Source organism: Chanodichthys erythropterus, chromosome 7, assembly GCF_024489055.1.
Source record: "Chanodichthys erythropterus isolate Z2021 chromosome 7, ASM2448905v1, whole genome shotgun sequence".
NCBI classification, from domain to species: Eukaryota; Metazoa; Chordata; class Actinopteri; order Cypriniformes; family Xenocyprididae; genus Chanodichthys; species Chanodichthys erythropterus.
In genome coordinates this window covers 7906884-7921882 of record NC_090227.1, presented here as the reverse complement: position 1 = coordinate 7921882, position 14999 = coordinate 7906884, and the positions used below count along the sequence as shown (strand labels likewise).

At 42.2% G+C, this 14999-nt stretch overlaps 1 protein-coding gene across 1 annotated transcript in view; it reads right to left on the bottom strand.

Moving 5' to 3' along the window:
* The window catches only part of cntn5 (contactin 5), a 204115-nt gene that overhangs the window by 63774 nt on the left and 125342 nt on the right, over positions 1 to 14999 (bottom strand). The window contains exon 10 of the mRNA XM_067388973.1: positions 10715 to 10859. Within this exon, the coding sequence (XP_067245074.1) occupies positions 10715 to 10859 (145 nt within the window). The remainder of the gene's footprint in view (positions 1 to 10714; positions 10860 to 14999) is intronic.

Genomic DNA, 14999 nt, shown 5'->3' with positions numbered 1-14999 from the left:
CTTAGCAAGATGATATTTAAATGCTTAGTTATATGATCAAAGCTCTGTAGTTATATTGTGGGGGCCAAAACATATAGTGCAATGCAATACAATGATGATTGAGAGATGAACAAATAAATATTCATCAAAAGCCTGATGTATTATATTAATTACTCACATTTTAACATGATTTTTCAAAAAAAAAAAAAAAAAAAAAAAAAAAAAAGCTTCATTCCAGTGTGTTCATCTTGAAATCTTAAAATATTATCACATTTGCATTATAAAAATTACTAAAGATTTCACAGAAAAAATACAGGTTGACCATTTTAGAATTATACTAAAAGGCCTTTTACTTGCTAAAACAGTATAAACATTTCAGACAAAAAAATAAAAAAAAGTTTAAAAAAAGTTTTTCAACAAAGTTTTGATCATGTTGATCATTTAGAGGTCTTAGAAACGTGTATCAAATCTGATACTGTAGGCTTTATAGGGTTAAGATCATTTGTGAATTTGCATCTTATTATGAAAATCAGTGATCATGTAAAGGTTACAAATTAGCACAAAATTATGCATTGCAAATGTCAGCATTGACTTTGAACATGCATATCCTTTAGAAAGATAATCTGCGGAAACTATAATAGGAATATGTTAAAACACTGAAAATCTCTTCAGAGACACATGCTTCATAACGGTTTCGGGTTTCATTACAGTCTTGGCATGAGTAAATTAGCACACATTTGGTGCCAGAGGCACATGGCATTCAAAGCAAGCAAGGTGTGAATTCGCAGGATGACAACACTCAAAAGTGTGAAAAGAGAGAGAGTCTATCAGATTTAAACATCTAAAACTGGTGGGTTGCAGCTCTATCCTGATGGGGTCATGAAGGTATCTTCACTGAAGAGAAGATAAAACAAATTGAAAATAATGCAACTAAACATATTATGCATAGCTGAAGGAAGAGTTCATAGTGTCATCAGGGTTAAATGTACATAATGTGACTGTGAGTAAATGATAACAGAATGTTAATTTTTGGGTAAAGTATCCCTTTAACATAGCAAAATAAATATAGGGTTTGTAAATATTTCTAAAGGTTTATCAACCTTTAAAATGGGGGACACATCTAATATCTCTTGTTGTTGAGATCGAAGGCTGTGAGTCCAATCAATCTTTGTGATTTTGTCACTTGCTAATATGGCTAATACGCTCTTAAAAATAAAGGTTCTTTATTGCCATATGGTTCCATGAAGAACCTTAAACATCAGTGGTGTCATATGTTCTTCATGTTTGTCCTTGGACTTTTATGTTACTTCCTATCCCGAGTGGCATGTTTGTAGATTGTTTTGGTTTTTCCTGGTGATTAGTTCCTGATTGTTCCCAGGTGTGTCTCATTATCTTGTTACCCTCAGTGTATATTTACCCCTGTGTTTTCTGTGTGCATTGTCGGTTGTTGTCCTCTCATGGATCTTGTGTGCTGTCGAGTTCAGTTCCCGTTTCTCCTGTCTTCCTCTGTTTCCTCTGTTTACCTTGTTTCCATGTTTCTTTGCTTTATTCTTAAGTTTGGTTAATAAACGTACACCTTGCACATAGATCCTGTTCTCCCTGGTTTTCTGTGCTCACAGCACTTTACAGAACAACCAACCCAAATGGATCGCAGCGGAGCTTGGTCCACCATGGAACTCACCAGCCAGGACGACCCCGGCCACTAGATCCATCTCATGGACAAGTCTGGCATCCAGTGTGGCGGCTACTCCACTGATGTCGGAGCAAGTGGTCAACATTCCAAGACAGTATTAGTGATATCAAGTCTGGTGGTCTCAGTGCTTCCAAGTCCACTGTTATCAAGTCCAGTGGTTCTGGAGGTCTTCTCACTGTCAACTGTTTTACATGTGATGACAACCACCATATTGTGTGTTTGGGCTCCACACACGTCTACAGCTTCTTCATGGAGGCCATCTCTGAACTCTCTGCCTGTCCTGTCTCAGCTAAGGAGGTAGTTTTGGAACTCTCTGTGCTTCCTGTTGTGGCCAATGAGCCATTCAATAAACTCTGTGCTCTCTGTTTCAGTTCCACCATGGTCTTCAGCCCCACCGGCTCCACCACGGACTTCAGCTCTGCCTGCTTTGTCCTGGTGTTCTTCTGCACTTTCTGCTCTGCCTTGGTGGTCTTCAGCCTCGTCTACTCCACCTTGGTGATCTTCAGCTACGCCTTGGGGGTCTTCAGTCCTGTCAGCTCTGCCCTGGGGCCTTCAGTTCCCCCTGCTCCACCGTGTCAGTCTCTAGCTCTGCCTTGCTGGCCACCTGCTCTTTAGATTTCATACTGGCTCTTTGCTCTGCCCTGGCTAAGGAGGCAGTTTTGGAACTCTCAGCGCTCCCTGTTGTGGCCAATGAGCCAGTCAATAAACTCTCTGTGCTCTGTTTTAGTTCCACCATGGTCTTCAGCCCCACCGGCCTCACCACAGACTTGAGCTCCACCTGCTTTATGCTGCTGTTCTTCTGCACCTTCTGCTCCACCCTGGTGGTCTTCAGCCACACCTGCTTCACCTTGGTGGTCTTCAGCTCTGCCTTGGGGGTCTTCAGTCCTGTCAGCTCTGCTCTGGGGCCTTCAGTTCCCCCTGCTCCACTTTTGCAGTCTTTAGCTCTGCCTTTCTGGCCACCTGCTCTTTCGATTATATCCTGGCTCCCTGCTCTGCCGGCTCCGCCCTGGCTAAGGAGGTAGTTTTGGAACTCTCAGTGCCAATGAGCCAGTCAATAAACTCTCAGTTCTCTCTGTTTCAGTTCCTCCATGGTCTTCAGCCCCACCGGCTCCACAATGGTGGTCTTCAGCTCCGCCTTAGGGGTCTTCAGTCCTGTCAGCTTCACTAGCAAGAGAGGCCAATCTACTTCGAGTGTAACTAAAACGAGCCAATGCACATTGGCATACAATTAGCTGCTCGCCTCGCAGGGCGGGTATATAATGAGCAGCAGGTGCGTTGCATCTTCAGGTTTTCGCTGAGGAGCCGAACCGGATAGGCGGCAGCATCAGCGGGGTACAGCGACTGTGGCGACGGAACATACGTCTCCGTTCCCTCCTTCAGGGAACGAGGGTTACTTTTGTAACCGAGACGTTCCCATTCAGTCGGTCACGTTCGACGTATGTCGGACAGACAGACGAATAGAAATACCTACCAAAGCGCCACAGGAGCTGCCCCCTTCCAGCGCTCTGTTGTAAGCCACCTGAACCCCCTTGTCTGAGGATGGTGGGACAGGGCTAACACAGAGAGAGTCGATCACTGCTGTTCCCCAAAACCCATTCAGTGAGACTATTGGATAACGCTGGGAAAGCATACCCTTTCGCTGGGAAAGGAACGCTGCGGAAGCCACATCCTTCCCCGAAGGAGTTATGTGGAGAAGTACATATGGACTAACCCTGTAGGGCTGTGCTACATGAAGGCTTGGCACTCCTGAGTGATTGGCACCCGGAACGTGCCGCGTTGCCACGCCCATCTCGGGACTCGGCCGTGAAGCCAGTGTTGAAGCAGTCTCATATGAAGCAGACCGAGCGGGGTTACTGCCGCCGCGGCCGCCATATGCCCCAGGAGCCTCTGAAAGAATTTCAGTTGGACTGCTGTCCTGCCATTGAACGTATTCAGGCAGTTCAACACCGACTGAGCACGTTTCTCTGTGAGGCGTGCTATCTGTTCGACCGAATCCAGCTCCATACCGAGAAAAGAGATCCTCTGCACAGGGGAGTTTGCTCTTTTCCCAGTTGACCTGAAGACCCAACTGGCTGAGGTGACTGAGCACCAAGTCCCTGTGTTCGCACAACCGATCCCGAGACTGTGCTAGAATGAGCCAGTCGTCTAGATAGTTGAGAATGCGAACATACTGTTCTTTCATGGGAACGAGGGCTCCCTCCATGACTTTCGTGAAGACATGGGGAGACAGGGCCAGCCCGAAGGGTAGGACTCTGTACTGATATGCTCAACTTTCGAACGCGAATCTCAGGAATAGCCTGTGTCGCGGAAGAATTGAAATGTGTAAGTACGCGTCCTTCAGGTCGATCGCTGCAAACCAATCTCGGGGACGGATGCACTCGAAAATGCGATTCTGTGTGAGCATTTTGAACGGTAGCTTGTGGAGGCTCCGATTCAAAACTCACAGGTCCAAGATCGGTCATAACCCACCGCTTTTCTTGGGAACAATGAAGTAGGGGCTGTAGAACAAATCGGCTGGAGGGACCGGCTCAATCACGTCCTCCGCCAGTAGGACTGCGATCTCCGCACGCAAGACAGGGGCAACGACATCTTTCACTGTAGTGAAGAGGACGTCCCTGAACTTGGGGGGATGCCGGGCAAACTGAATCGCATAGCCGAGCCTGATGGTCCGAAAGAGCCAGCGAGACGGACTGGGGAGCGCTAACCAGGCTCGCAGAGACGTACAAGTGGGACCAAAAGGACCACCGGCGTACCCGCAGCAGGGCAGCGAGGTGGAACACAGGGACGCGGCTCGGGGGGCTCTCTTTGTGAGGCGGTCCAAAGCGGCATCACAGTGTGCTAGGCAACACTTACCTGGTTCCACGGATGGACAGAGGGAGCAGTCAAGGCTTTGGCTGCCCGCTGCTGTCCGCTGGCGACAGAAGAGGGGGATGAGAGTGGTGAGGTTTTTCTCCTCCCACTGCTCTCCAAACCCTCTTCAGACCTGGAAATGGAGGAACTGCTCTTTTAAATTTGGGTACCGCTGCCTCTTGGGTCAGTGGTGGAACAGAAACAAACCCAATAAAAGGATTTACCACCCGGCCCTCCTCGGGTGGAAGAGCAGCCCCACCCATCTCTGGGTCGCCTGTCTCAGGGGTGATTCTCACCAACCACTTAAACAGCTGCAGAGACGGGAGGCGTCATCTCCCTGCAATGGACACAGCAGAGCCTGCTGGGCCGGAGTTTCTTGCAGGGGACGACACCCTTGGCGACGAGCAGACTGAGGGGCGGCCCAAGAGGAACTCAATGGTTTGTCATGGGAAACTCCCCGATCCGCTACTAACTGAGGAGAACCGCTGGGCTCAGTCCTCGACAGTGTCACCGAAAAGGCCACCTCGTAAGATGGGAGCATTGAGAAAGCATTTAGCTTGACAACCTCTCGCACCTCACAAGGTAAGCCAGGGGGCACTTCTGGACCACTGAGGTGGACATCGTCTGGCTGAGGGCCTGCGCCGTGCCTTTGATCACGGTTAGTCATGGTTAGTCACCCAGCACAGAACTAAAAAGAGTGCCTTGGCCTCACATGCAGGGTGGGTGTGGTCTGTGTACAGCCACCCCATCCAAGAGGTTAGTGAGAGAGGAAAAACTTATGCAGATTTTGGCACTTTTGGCATTCTATATTTATGGCACCAATATACCCCCATACTGCCAAGCTTTCCATGCACATCTGGAAGACCCAGGAAAGCATGGCTGTAAACTCCGAATCTGAGTCAGCATAAGCACACACCATTACAGTGGGCAGCGTCACCCTCATTTCCAGAGCATAACAGCACTCTCTCCGATGCTGCAATCGACGTCTGTCCCTCAGCTGGAGCTCTGAATGAAATGCTAGGTTCCCCTATGAGAAGGACCAGCAATCCAATCAAGAAACTGCACAGCTTGCAATGCGCTAGAGAGGTAGGGGCCCTAGGTGGTTGGTTCCCAGAAGGAACCCCTCAACCTCATGTCACACAAGCCATATCAGCAAAGTAGACCTCTTCTGGTGCACCAGAGAGGGCGCTACAATGGAGATTATGCAAGGGAACCGCACATCTAGAGCGCCGAGCGAGCGCTGGGTTGCCGTGACAACCAGTGCTGCAACCCGCGGATCGATGGCACAAGACACGCAGAGGAGCGAGAGGTTTGCTCTCGTTGATCTCCACGGTCTCCCAGAGTGTCGGGCAAACCCGCGGCTTTGCTTTTACACACAAGCGGCAGCTGGCCAACAACAGAGGGGACTCAAGCTTCCCGGAGAAAGAAGAGTCACGACCGGCGTGTCGACGTGATCATGTTCTCATACGAAAACCTGAAACACCCACGAACATCGTTTCAGCACGCGCCCAGACATGTGAAACAGTGATCGTGGCCGTCAGTGAGGACAGGAACGACCACATCCAGAAACACATGTAGGATGTCATCTTTAAAAAGACGCTAATCTACTTGTGTAAGCTCTTTCAGGGACTTTACTTTTTTTAAAAGTGCTGAAGCACGCAGGGGAACGGCCGCAACACAGACAGGGATTGTGTGCAGCCTGTCGTGTGCTCTCTCTCTCTCTTTTCAGCGCACAAAAGCGCACCGTACCGGCCGTGAGAACAGCCTTCTGAAGCTGTCAAACAGCTATTTGCCCAAAAACGGCAAACGAAACAAAAACAGAAAAAGAGAGGACTTCGACCCCGCTGCTGTGCTGTTCGCCCGCACTCGGAAAAAAAAGAGAAATTCAACCAAAAAAGCTTGACTCGTCTTCTAGCAGACACTCGCTTGAAGAGAACAGGAACAAACACTGTTCGGCTCCGAAGCGAAAAGCTGAAGATGCAACGCACCTGCTGCTCATTATATACCCGCGCTGCGAGGCGAGCAGCTGATGCATATGATTGCATGCCAATGTGCATTGGCTCGTTTTAGTTACATTCAAAGTAGATTGGCCTCTCTAGTGAGATTCCTATTCGTCGGTCTGTCCGACGTACGTCGAACGTGACCGACTGAATGGGAACTTTATTTATGAAAAAGCTTCTTCCAATATCCTTCTCACTGAGAAAAAAAAATGTTTCTTTTAAAGATGTGATTTCTGAGAAATGCTGTTGAAAGTGGATCAGACCGAGATCGGACCCACAACACACAGCCAATCAGCGGTAGGGTGTATATACACTCATGATGGGGGAGGTGAGAGAGTAAGCAAGTAGGAGATTGTTTGCACAAAACCAAGATATGCTGTTGTTGTAATGTTAGCTGCAGTAACAGGTCAGTTTTGAGTGTAATTTTTTTGTCTGAAGCTGATGTGCTGCTATCGACTAACAATGAACTACTGCTTGTATACCTTATGTTATTTTTTTGTTCTTCCTTGATGTTCATTATCTTCACTTTATTTTTCACTAAGCATTATTTTGTTTCACTTCAGCTATGATAAAGAGGCAACCACTTGCATTACGTGTTTGTGCATTTGGGGCAGAGCAATGATCAACAGTGTTTCTGCAGTGTTTCAACAGTGTTTCGCTTACTGCACCTTTAAGAACTGTTCACTGAAAGGTTCTATGGAATCACTACAAAACCCCCTTTTGGAACCTTTTTATTTTTAAGAGTGTACTAATACAATATGTACACAGTGTTTGTTTTTCTTCTGCTGCATGTACAAAATCATCCAAGTTTCCTATTCAGCTTATTTCATAAATCATCACAGCACAACCAGTGACACCATGAAAATAATATTAATATTATTAATTCTTTCAGATGAATAGGCCCTTGTGTCTAGACGTGTCTGTGGCAGAGAATCTCTGTTATTAAACAGCAGCCCTTTCACAGACTTGTTGCCGACAGCGCTCAACGGGAGCCAATAATTTCAGATCTGTCACTCATTATGAGTGACACGTCTTCTCCATCAAGAGCTTGTACATGGGCTGGTGCTCATTTTCCTCATGCTGATTTAAGATTATGCATAATTGAATGGCTACAGCAGATACACTATCAGCCAACAGGGTCTACAATATTATGGTTGAAACAAGCTATATTTTAATTCTAATGAGATTACATGTACAAGACCTTAACAGATGAATAAAGCAGTATGTCATAAATTAACCAACTCCGAGTGGTTGCATTTAACCCCCCAGTCTGTTCTAATGTGTATGTTTTAAAATATCTTCCTTTCACGTCCACAACTTCTTAGACTATACAAATGGACAAAACACTCACATCTCCTTAATGTGATGTTTCATAAAATTCAGCAATCAATTAAATACACAGAATATTAGATGGTAAATATTTAATTGACGAGTTATCAATACAATATATAATCTAGGGTATGACTTTACCCCCAAATTCAACATGTCTGACACAAAATGGTAACTGTAAATCAATGTTTGCTGCCTGTATTCCAGTTGTTTCTGCGAATAACAGCGATCCATTTATTTATTTATTTTTTCTGTAGCTTTCGGCAGTCTGTAAAAAGATAGTTTCAATTTCTTTTTGCAAAGCTCTTTTCCATTTTGGATGTGTTTTTGTGTGATTTTTGCAGCATCACAATGAACACCAATGCTGCCACTCAGTCTTTTTGTCACTCAGTAGATGTAACCGCAGTGACTCCAGCCTACTGTGACGTCAGATGCATACTTTCTAATTTTTGTATTTAAAGCTGCAGTCCGTAACTTTTTTATAACTTATTTTTTGAACAAGTACATAACCTGCCAGTGTTCAAAAGTGTTCAAATCTCCTTACCTTAGCCCGATTCACAATGGTAAGCATGTAAATCTGTTTTCCATTTGTGTGGTACTGGTGGGTTTCCGCGGGAAATTCAAGCATGCAGCCGTATGTCTTTGGGTCATTACATCACATCTGTTTACATAAAGAAGGAGTCCCAGCTAGTAGGCTATATGGCATATGGAGGATGCTAAAGGCGGCGGATCATTTAGAGTCTTTTCTCACAGCAGCTGGAATATTTAAACTTATAATTTTGATGGTGGATATTAATCCAGAAAGGTCTAAATGACAATCATCAGTGACACCTGGAGATTCACCCATAGTCAAAAGCAAAAGACTTCGGACTGCGGAGTGGCTACAGAAATTGAAATCTACAGTTCTACTGATGTTGTTAACATAAACAATTTGAGAACAAAGTAAATAATAATTTGCACGGTTTGACAAGCTAAGCGATCGTTAGATTTAATCACCATTGGCAGCACGATCTATTGTAATGCTTATTTTCTCAGTTGGTCAGAACAAAAGAGGCAGACATGTTACATTTTCAGATTACATTTTCCGGTAAAAAATCTTATTTTGGTCATACTTCCAAGATGTAGAATCTGTGATCCCGAAGTACAGTATTCACACCGATGGGGTGACTGACAGCAAACATTAGATTCATCCGCGTTGAGGAGCCGTGCACAACCCACGTAAAGATGACAATTCCGCAAATAACTGCAATCGCAAGTAGGGCTGGGTACCGAACTCGATACTTTTTAGGTACCGATCGAACTGCCTCGATACTATCGAGTATCGAAAAGTGTCTTGTCATTCGGTACCAAATTTCGGTACTTCAGAATAGAGCCGAGTAGAGGGGTGGAGAAATGCTTTCGCTGTCTCGTTGAGGAGCAAGTAACGTTCCGCTACATTAATATTTATATCTAAATATATAAAACTATACGCCCGAGAGAGACGGTTTCGTTTTCAGTTTATCTCCGAATGGACGGGTGAGAAACGGCTGTTTATGTGAGCAGCCAGTTCACTACAGATAATACTGTTAACAGAAAACAAAAGTGTCGCACTGCCTGCAGAAACAGCGGAACGCGCAATGTTTTTTAAACTAGTTATGGACAGGTACAACACACAGCAGCTTTACATCAGCGTTCGTCCCTCAAGTCTATGGAAACACGCGACCGGTTCGTGACAGGCTCGTTCGCCTGCACGAGCACAGGCTCTGCCTCTGGCTTCAGAACACGAACAATTCTGCTGAAAAAGGGGTATCAGCGTCCTCCTGATACTGCGGATAATCTGCGGGTCGGGCCAAGTAATAAAAAAATAACATTCAAATTAATTGCGGGTGGATGAGAGATGAATCATTAATGTGTTGTTTTTAATAAAGACACAGAACTCTTATTTCAACGAACTTGCATCACTCTTACTTCCGCTTTGATCTTGTTAATAATAATACATTTTTTGAAGAAGAACAATTGCTGAGTGATTTAAAAAGAGCCTCACATACTGAATTTTTGCATTGAAAACTAAACTTTATTAAAACTATTTGCACTGATTTATTGTGTTGGGTAAATTTAGTTAATTTATGCTTTTTTTATTCCCCGCAGTGGCTCAGGAGATGAGTCTTTGAGTCTGAAAAAAAACAAATATTTTTTTTTGAGGTTATGTAATCTTGTTTAAACAGATTTTATAAAATTGGTATCGAAAAAGGTATCGTTTAGGTATCGGTATCGGTATCGAAGTCAAGGTATCGGTATCGTCTCGGTATCGAAAATTTTTGAACGATACCCAGCCCTAATCGCAGGTTTCAAACATAGATGGCGACAAATAGGGAAACTTACTGACTGCAGCTTTAAATATATATATTTTTTGTAAAAATATAAACTTCTTTACTGATACTATTGATTAATTTAATGCATCAATACTAAAAATTACTATTAAAACTACTCTTAAAAAAAACCCACTGATCACAAACTTTTGATATACATGACTTATAACAGGAAATCAACACGACATCAATCACAATGCAACCTTGCATAGCAAACTAGCCTAATTGCTCTGAGAGTGCAAACAAACCTGTCATCAAATCGCACCTCAGCAGAGCTGAACCCAGCATGAGACCGGTAATCATTGGACAAGAACATTGATTAAAGCCCATGTGCACACAGATTCATGTAAATGTATGCATGTTTATGGGCATATTTAATTGGAATCAATTAAAAACACAGACCCTTAGGAGTGGACTGCCACTGCTTCATCCCGAATCCTGATAATTATCTCACTTTCATGCAAAACATGTACAGTCACAGAGCTTACTTCGCTTCAGCTGGGTCTCAGACTCACCTTCGGCTGGGCTGGACTCTCCTATCGTTCTTTCTCCAAGAGATTTTGGGTTTTGGTGAGGCACGTGGCCGGCACTCCAGAGACACGTCTTTCCCAACGGTCGCGATGAGCCGGACAGGGCTGGTGCTGAACACGGGAGCTGATGCTGTTTAAAAACAAACACATATCTACTTTAAATGATTTGTTTAATGAAAAAGAAAAATCATGCCATCAACTCTTATGAATTTCTTTCTTGCATCCAACACAAAAAGAGAAATTTTGATGAAGGTTCAGGTCATTCTTTTCCATGCAATACGACAGTTTTCAACTAAAAACAGAACACTTTTTATGCATTTTGGCCATTCATTTACACAACAACGGTATTTTGGGGGCCTGAAAATGCAAACTTTTGAAAACTGCTTTCAAAGTGCAAGTTTTTGAAAACGATACCATTATTGTCTAAAATACAAAAATGCGAATTTATGAAAATGGTGACGTCATGAGCATGTGTATTACGTGTTTACTCTGTAGGAGTGTAGTGTTTCTTTACAAAGTGATATCGCCAACTACTGGCCTGGCATGCATAATACAGCATTTTTAGTCATTTTTGCAGATCTGTGAGAACAAGGACTGTTTTGACAATGCTGCCGTCTGCACATGGAAAATGGAAAAGGAAAAACATTTCCATTTTTAGTACAACACTGTTGTGTAAACGTACCCTTACTGTGCTTTGTTAGTTGTTGTTATTCAGTCATCATTCATTTTCATTATTTAAAAAAGAGGAAAAAAAAAAAAAAACTGTTGTGTTCCATAGAGGAAGTAATCCATAATGGTTTAAAACAAGATTAAGCTGACTTTTTAAATTCCTATAAGAAATAAAGCTTATAAACTACAATCTAATTTGTTCACACACTTACTCAACAATGTAATTATGTTGGCACTGTTCAATTGCTAACTAATGACATGCGCATGCTTTTGTAAATATTCACATGTGACACCATTTATCTTGCCTCTTTGTACAATTCGTGGAAGTACTGAGCCCACAAGAGCAGTAGGAGATGAACAAATGAGTGTTTTTTTAAGAATAAAAATAATAAAAGGTCTGCTTTCAGAGACAGGGGATTTGTGAGACTCTAAAGGGAGATAAAGGTTTCTGGAATGATTGTAATGATGGCATTGCTGTCGTTGTGTATGATGGGTTCATAATTAGTAGCTTCATTGTTATGAGTGACGGTCTACTAGAAGTAAAACATTTCCAGGCTAAATGATAAAAAAAATAATTCAGACCACGACAAGCGCATTTGAAGATAATTACTGTTAAATGTCTAATCTGTCTGTGGGGAGATTCTTGCAAAGATGATGCAAACAAGTAGACTCATGGTCTTGCATTTGCATGCACCTTGTAGAATCTGTTAAATGATAATAATTTTAACAAAATATATATAACATCAACCTGAATCCCTAAAAAAAAAAACAAAAACAAAAAAAAAAAAACATTACAATCTTCCCATTGGCTTTCAGATTATTGCAGAAAAAAAGCTTTTGATCAACTTAAGTTTATGATTTGTTCATTATGATAATCTTCAGTTATGAATACAACTTTTTTTGAATTTCAATTACTAAATTCAATCGGCATAAGAAAAAACTAACAACACCAGAGTCACTTTTCTTTAACATCACCAACATGAAAGGGTTAGTTCACCCAGAAAAGAAAATTCTGTCATTTATTACTCACCCTCATGCCGTTCCACACCCATAAGACCTTTGTTAATCTTCAGAACACAAATTAAGATATTTTTGTTGAAATCCGATGGCTCCGTGAGGCCTCCATAGGGAGCAATGGACACTTCCTCTCTCAAGATCCATAAAGGTACTAAAAACATATTTAAATCAGTTCATATGAGTACAGTGGTTCAATATTAATATTATAAAGCGACAAGAATATTTTTGGAGCGCCAAAAAAAACTAAGTAACGACTTATTTAGTGATGGCCGATTTCAAAACACTGCTTCAGGAAGCATCAGAGCACAGATGAATCAGTGTATCGAATCTGCTGTTCGGAGCGCCAAAGTCACGTGATTTCAGCCGTTGGCAGTTTGACACACGATCTGAATCATGATTCGATACACTGATTCATTTATGCTCCGAATCTTCCTGAAGCAGTGTTTTGAAATCGGCCATCACTAAATAAGTTGTTATTTTGTTTTTTTGGCGCTCCAAAAATATTCTCGTCGCTTTATAATATTAATATTGAACCACTGTACTCACATGAACCGATTTAAATATGTTTTTAGTACCTTTATGGATCTTGACAGAGGAAGTGACATTACTCCATATGAAGGCCTCACGGAGCCATCGGATTTCAACTAAAATATCTTAATTTGTGTTCTGATGAAGGTCTTACGGGTGTGGAACGGCATGAGGGTAAGTAATAAATGACAGAATTTTCATTTTTGGGTGAACTAACCCTTTAAGCCTCCCACAACTTTTTCAGTTTTCATGCTTAAATGTTCAAAAAACATTATTTTTCACATATTTTACTGTGGCAAACAGGGGCTGAGAGCCATGGGAATGGAGTGAGCTTCAGAAGGATAAAAGGAGGAGCAATCACAATGAAGGATGAGAGAGGACCAGGCCTGGACTAGTGTCAAAAGTTATCAAATTTTTAAAATTTCATTATCAACTTGGTATCAAAGTCGGTACTGTTGACAACACTAGCCTGGACTTTGTGTTGTGTTTTATTATGTTTATATGAAGCAGTTATCCTGCAGCTTTACTTTCATTTGTTATTTGTTTATTGTATGATTAAAACTTTATGTTGAATGTTCGCCAGTTCCCGCCTCCTCCTTCCTTGAACTTTAAACTTTGCTAAATTTACATTGTTACAGCTCTTCTCTGTCTGTCTATCTGTCTGTAATGCTCTGTAACACTCCATATACGGTCTCTATGAACCCCCTCCTTCTGTGCTCTGAATGGTTGGCTGGACCATTGTGTTGTGATTGGTCAACAGAGTGTTTTGGAAATGTCACGGCCCTTACCATAACCACAAGTTTCAGCTTCTCAGGTATAAAAACCTGAACGTTAGTTTTGCCTTATCAAGTAGAGCCCAAGTCAGATGTAGTGTAGAAATGTAGAAGAACAAGCGGATCATCCAGAACCAGTGGCGTCTCCAGCTGTACGGCTGTACGCACTGTGCGTACATTGAGAGGGCGCTAATTAATGGCGTTTTTATTTTTTTTACATAATATTTAAATTGATTATTAAAATCTATCTGCGTGCACTCAACATATTAAGAGAGAAAGAGAGAATGAGAATACATAAAGCAGTGGCGTAGCCCCAGATTTCTGAGCGATTTTTATGTTTATTTGTTACACTGATGCATATGCTGCACGGTAAAATGCAACAGCTGTTTTTAGACTTATTGGTTTGATTATTTCACGTGTTGCACGTAGCCTCTGCTGTTATTATCTTTGCGTGTGAGAGTTCGTTATTATGCGGTGACGATGTGAAGCGGCACCCGAGGCTTCCCGTTTCCAGGACGCGCATCTCAATGCAGTGAAATCCGGTGGGTGCTCGGGCTCCTAACTCTCCATTCGTTTTAACCAATAAAAGTCATTAGAGAATCAAGAACTTCTGACTGCAGCGCACACAGCTTTCTTCTCGTCATTATAGTTAATTTGAGACAGTTTCCGTGGCGTTATACGCTCTCGCGCAGATATTGCGTGTGTGGCTGTGTGCGCTCAAACTTTGTTATATGTAAATCAAACATGCTTTTTCTTTAGAACTGTCTTCTCTCCTGGATTTAATGTTGCTAGAAGCTATTAATCATAAAACTTACATAACTGACTGTTATAATAACACCTATAAATTGTAAAGAAATTAAGTATCTTTTTATATAATAACTCCATGTACAAATTCTATCATTTTCAAACTTAGCCTACTTTAGTCAGCCAGCTATCTAGATATTTTTATTATCTATTTAATATATATTTTTAAAGTTATTTAAAGTTAAGTGCTTATTGTAGCCTGAAAGCTTATTGAATTATTATATTTAGCGAACCACTACTGATCATCAAATAGTACAATATCAGCATGAGTGTAATCCAAATGGTCATGACTCTGGATAATATTTTTTTAGAATAGAAATAACGGTTTTTCCACGATTCAAAAAGCAAATTACACAATCAAACAAAACAATATGTAGGGGTAATTTACTTTAGGTTATTACAAAACGTTTTATTGTTTAAAATTAATGTATAAATGGTTTATGGTCTGGTCTATGTATCCCTGCCTCTGCTGAATTATT